This window comes from Buceros rhinoceros, unplaced genomic scaffold (assembly GCF_000710305.1).
Source record: "Buceros rhinoceros silvestris isolate BGI_N320 unplaced genomic scaffold, ASM71030v1 scaffold45699, whole genome shotgun sequence".
Classification (NCBI taxonomy): Eukaryota; Metazoa; Chordata; class Aves; order Bucerotiformes; family Bucerotidae; genus Buceros; species Buceros rhinoceros.
This window is the reverse complement of record NW_010434125.1, coordinates 1-5,536: the sequence shown is the minus strand read 5'-3', so window position 1 is coordinate 5,536 and position 5,536 is coordinate 1. Positions and strand designations below refer to the sequence as shown.

Below are 5,536 nucleotides of genomic sequence, written 5' to 3'. Positions count from 1 at the left end.
ACCTGCTCCCACCCACGCTCCGTACAACAACATACTCGCTGAAAAGTATCCAGGAAACAAACATCTTCAGGTTATCGGCAGGATTTTTTCTCCCATTTTTTTCTCTTCACTGTACGTGAAGCAACAGAGCACACACAGAGCAAACCTGAACAGAACGCTGCTCTCTGTAGAGCAGGAGCAGGCTGACGTATTTTCCCAGTGCTCCAGCACTAGGTGCACTTCCTGGCTCAGAAACGCGCTGCTGGGGCTGTAAGAGCTTAGCAGCAGCATCACCCAGGGCTGTTCAAAGCAGGATCTGTTAATGGTCGGAGAAGGCATGTCACTCTTCTGCATGGACGAGAGCGACAGGGCCACCCAGCCAAAACCAGTCAGGCAGCCCGAGAAGCAAAAGGTTCATTTTTCTGTCCCTCCACACAGTTTAACTCACTGTTTTGCAACAGAAAGAGGAAGAGGCGTCTGCGCCCGGTCTGTACAAGGTGTGGCTGCACTTGCCACACTCTCCTGCACAGCCCCAAGATGAGACATCGTGAGAGGCAGCTTCCACCTTCCCTGGGCTAACCCAGGCCCAGGTAGTGACCAGCGGGAAAGCGAGCAGGCTGAACGCCTCCTTCACCGAAACCCCGAGCCTTCACACGCACACTGTCAGGAAAACGTTGTATATCCACAGTGAAATGTGCAGAACTCACTGCAAAGAATCTGCTTAAAACGGTCTGGCCTTTGAGTGTCCAGGAATTGTAAGGAATTTACCAATCCTTTTTATCATTACGGAACAAACTGAGCTAAATGCTTGATTTTATGCTGAAAACAATTCTCAGCTTTATTCTTCTGTTTGGGAGAAGCCGGTTAACAGTGTGCGTGAACAAAATTACAACTGTCTTCTCAGAGTGGCTGGATTCTTTTCTGCTTTGCTCAGTGAGACTCCTGCACGCTATCGCTCCCTTTCCCAGCACTGGGCTGGACACTGGGCCTGAATCCCATTTCCAAAGCAAGAAAACAATTCCTGCTTGTTCTACCGCATCACATTAAAACAATTACCTGGGCTGGTTTCTGCGTCTGTTTATTGCTTTCTCACCCTGTGATGTTTCTTGTCTTGACCTTAAGCTTTCTGCATAAGATACTGCCTTGGGGTTCCTGCTAGGAGGTATCAGAACCTAACCAATACCAGCTAAATAAATTCCGAAAGTCTGGAGAACACTGGCAAGTGGATGCTACGTGCCGATCCTCCTGGAATATTTTTGGCGTGTGTAATTGTCTCAAGGTTGAGCGCATTGCGTTATCTGTGTTCTTGTTTGCAGAGGCAGGTGTGGTGGAATGCACTGTTCAAACAGAGACTGCTGTCCTCCATCCCGAGATAACGAAGCTACAGGAGGAATTTGCGGTGGTGCAGGCAGCTCACTGCCATACGCAAACCGTGATGCAAGCGCAGGCCTGGCAGCCTCACCGGGTGCCTCCAGCCCTCCCCACCCCAGGGGCTGCGTAAGCTCCATCTGCACTTTTCAAAACCTGGAGTGAAAAATGCAAACGACTGGCACAGCAAGAGGCACTCTCCTGGCCTGAGCTCCACCGCTGCTACTTGACGCTGGCCGTCCAGTCTTGGCAGGCAGATGTGAAGATTCACATCACGGTGGCACAGCTGCTGTCTGAACCCTCAAATAAAGGGGCACACTGGTCTCAGCTACTCCTGTACGAAAACCATCTCTACCTGCAGGGAACACGTCAACTCTAATGGCTCACTGAGGTCAATACCTGACTTCAGGAGAAGCGTGCTTACACCAAACTGTGGCTGACAAACACTGAGACCAGTCCCTCCACCAAACTGTGGCTGACAAACACTGAGACCAGTCCCTCCACCCACGCAGTGTCCATCACGGCAGAGGCCCCTGACAGATACAGCTGGCAATCTCCCTCTCGCCTGCGCGGACGCTGTGCTGTGGGCCATATGTTCAGTTCATTACCCAGAGTCTTAAGCCATGGAGCTTCCATTAATAGGAGTGCTCGGTGACAAGCGATTACACAGGCACAGCCTCGCGCAGCCTTAGGTCTTAGCTAAAGACCCGTATTTCTTTGAAAAGATTGCTTCAAGTTAGGTAGTTAAGAGCACAGCCATCATTTAAGGCGGCGCAGAAGGAAAAACTGATACCCAGCCACCTCCTGACACCCTGTCACGCAGCAGTGTTTTACACCACACGGATGTCCGCCCTTGTGCTGGTTTCAAGGGGGCTCTCTCAGCACCCAAAGAAAGAACCTGCTCCGTTTGCTTACATCCATTCAGGTACCCTCTAGCCAAAGAAATCCCAAGCCTTACCTCCCTGGTAAAAGCAAACCCACCGAGAGCACTGCTGAGCAGTGGGTGCAGTCAACACCACAGCTACGACTGCTGCACAGCTTCCCAGGGTGGACTCGGCCCTCTCCAGCAGCTGTCCTCCACAACCCCCGGCACGCTCCAGGGAAGGGAGGAGGGATGGCCAGGGCTGGGGCCGCCAGGCAGCCTGCACAGAACCATCCTGCATCCCAGAGATGTGCCAGCTGCCCATGGTACCCAGGAATGGTCCTCAACATCTAATTCTGTTACCGAGATGGGCTGCGGGGTGGGAGAACATTCAGCGCTCAGCATCTCCCCAGCAAGGACCCTTTGAAAGAGATTGCCTTTGATTCCTACTGAATCAAAAGGAAGACACTTTAATGTTGTCTGGATCCAGCTGAAGCAATAGACTTCTTTTTTTCTTCTATAATATGTAACAAAACATTTGCAGTGCTGAACCCTCAGTACTCAGTTTCACTGGACTTCAGTTGAGCCAAGGATTCACCAAGAAATCACCCGAACCGGAACGAAAAACTCCACAAAGAGTATCGATAAACACTTACCAGTCTCTCTCCTGAAAGGACTTCCAGAAGTTTGATGAGCATCCTCCCGTCGCGAAGGTCGGTGTACAGGTCGGTAATTCTGCAGGACACGCGTGCCAAGTGGGAGTTAACCCACTTTGTGAAAGTCTTCTTCTGAACTGCCTCCCGCTCATCTGTTTGGAAAACACCACAGCGTCACTCAGAACAGATCACAGATCACCCTTCACGCACCTACAAGACAACGTGCTGTTCGAACGTGTCCGGTGGTGAGGAAAGGTATGGCTTGTCTTCTCAACCAGTCAGGGGAGAAGTTGGGACTTTTAATCGCAAACCCGCCTTTCTTCCCATTCTATGACATTTTCTAATGCCAGTGGGAGCTCCACCGAGTTCCTCCCTATGGAACAGGTCTCGGCTCTAGACTGCAGGCTGACGTGCTGCTCAGGTGAGCAGCTTTCCCAAGGCGTACAGAGGTCTGTTGTAGAGCTACGATATAAAGGCCACTTTGGACTCATCAGACCATCCAGTAATTTGACCAAGAGTTATCTTCCACCACTGGAAGAACAGGCCAACGTCTGCTTTCCAGTACATGCACAAATCCACACCAGGTGCCCTGGAATACCACAGGTCACTCTGCATTAACACAGGTACGAACGAGAGCAGAGACCGAAGCTTCCCGTTACTCTTTTCCCTTCTCATCACAGTATTTATTTGCAGATTCAACATTTGAAACTGTATTTATACAACGTCAGGATAAACTGTTCCATAACTGCATGTTTGAATTAGATTTGCATTTATTTAAAGCCATAGAAAAATAGGTTCCTTCCATCTTCCCTTCCCAGAGCCTCTCAGAACTGTTTATAGACAAAAACACGGGCTACAAGAGCTCTCTTAATGCACAGGCTCGCCGCAGTCCACATCAATCCAGAAGCTCCTGAAGAGCCATCTGCCAAGCCGACAACGCTCACAACACATTATACATCTCTGTGGTTAAACTCTTTCGCCAAGGGTGTTGGATGAAGGCCTTCCCTGTCAGCAAGAAGTCATTGCACTGAGCTGGGAGCTACTACAGACCAAATCGGTCAAAATGCAGGTGCTCAGACTTGGGCTCCAAGCCCACCATCAGCCATCTGAGTGCCAGCACCCTGCTTCCCCAAGCAGCGGAGCATCCACGCCTCCCACCGGTCTCCCTGAAGTTGTTGGCACGTTCCGAAACAGGACATGAAGAACTAGTGAATCCTAAACCAAAATGTAAGGTGTCCAGCTCAGAAACTCCGAGGATGTTGTCTGGAACACAGACAGCACTAATGACGGTGCAGATGGACACGCAGCGTACACCTGGGCGTTCAGTGGGTGCTGCCCTTCACAAGGAAGGATGTGCCCCCTTCCTGGCAGCGCAGCGTGGTGGAGGTTGATCCCAGCACATTCACACCCAGTTACAGCCTCCACACCTGCAGCACCTCGGGGACAGCAGCAAAAGGCTGCTCTTGGTGACAAGGAATGACAGAGCAGCTGAGGCTGAAGAGGGTAGAAAGTCACAAAACAAATAAAAGGAAAAAGAAGCTAGTAAGAGAAGAAATCGTACAGTAGAAGAGTGGTCAGGAGGAGGAATCTGACGGGGCAGGGAGAGCAGAGCAGAGCTTCAGTGGCAGTTTGCCACTTACATAAACCCCACCCGAAGATCTCAGTTCCTCCCACCTATTTCTGAAGTTATTCTCGCTCCCCATGTGGTAGGATGTGACCAAAGCTAACGCACTCAAACGGCCCCTTTTGGAACAACTTTTGAGCTATCCGTAAGGTGTGACATGAAGAGCACGGGACTTGGAAAGATGATGAAGGTGGGGCTTGTGATAGAACAGCACTGTGTGTTCACGAACGGACAGGCGGTGTTCCTCCCATCGCCCTCCCTCCGCACAACGCAGAGGATGGCCGCGGCATCGGAAGCGCACAGGAAATCAGCAGTAACTGCCACCCGCTTTCCAGCGCCCCGAGAGGAGCCAGCCGCTGTCTCTCAAAGGCAGCAGCGTGTGCACCCCGGGCTGCCCAAACCTCTGCCCCCCACCCCACCAACGCTGCGCGATGCACATGTCCCCCGCTGCCAGAAGGCCACAGCCCCATCCCGGGGCTCCACCGTGCACTGTTAGTCAGGAGTGTGTGAAGAGAGGAATGGGCAGCTGGCTCCAGAGCCCCAACCCTGGCACAAGGCAATGCTAGAAAAATAGATATTCTCTTTGCAGTCAGAAGCTGCAGCGTCTCCCAGCCGCGCTGCAATTCGTACCAGTGGTGTAACAGCGCAGCTTGTGCCACCTTGGATCAAAGAAGAAAAAACCCAGCGCCTCTGACTAGTGGAAATAGTTGTCTACCCAAGCAATGATTTAAATATAGTGTCTACTACCCTCAAATATATACCTCATGAACTATTTATAGCAAGTTCCTGGGAATGCTGGATCTGCATCTCTGCCTGCCCAGTAATCCATGCTTTTAGCTGAAGCATCGGGGTCATATCAGTGATCTGGACAAGGGGATTGACTCCAGTCTCAGTCAGTTTTCAGGCAACACCAAGTTGGGTGGGTGTGTCAATCTGCCAGAGTCGGGAGGCTCCACAGAGGGTCTGGATAGGCTGGAGCCATGGGCTGAGGCCAGCGGGCTGAGGTTCAACCAGGGCAAGTGCTGGGTCCTGCACCTGGGTCACACC

At 51.6% G+C, this 5,536-nt stretch overlaps 1 protein-coding gene across 1 annotated transcript in view; it reads right to left on the bottom strand.

Moving 5' to 3' along the window:
* Positions 1–4,535, bottom strand: part of LOC104500641 (spectrin beta chain, non-erythrocytic 1) — a 19,902-nt gene extending 15,367 nt beyond the window's left edge. Inside the window, exons 1-2 of the mRNA XM_010144319.1 lie at positions 4,525–4,535; positions 2,866–3,019 (exon numbers count right to left, since the gene is read on the bottom strand). Coding sequence (XP_010142621.1) covers positions 2,866–2,907 — 42 coding nt within the window. The 5' untranslated portion in view covers positions 2,908–3,019; positions 4,525–4,535. The remainder of the gene's footprint in view (positions 1–2,865; positions 3,020–4,524) is intronic.
* Between the last annotated feature and the right edge of the window lie 1,001 nt (positions 4,536–5,536).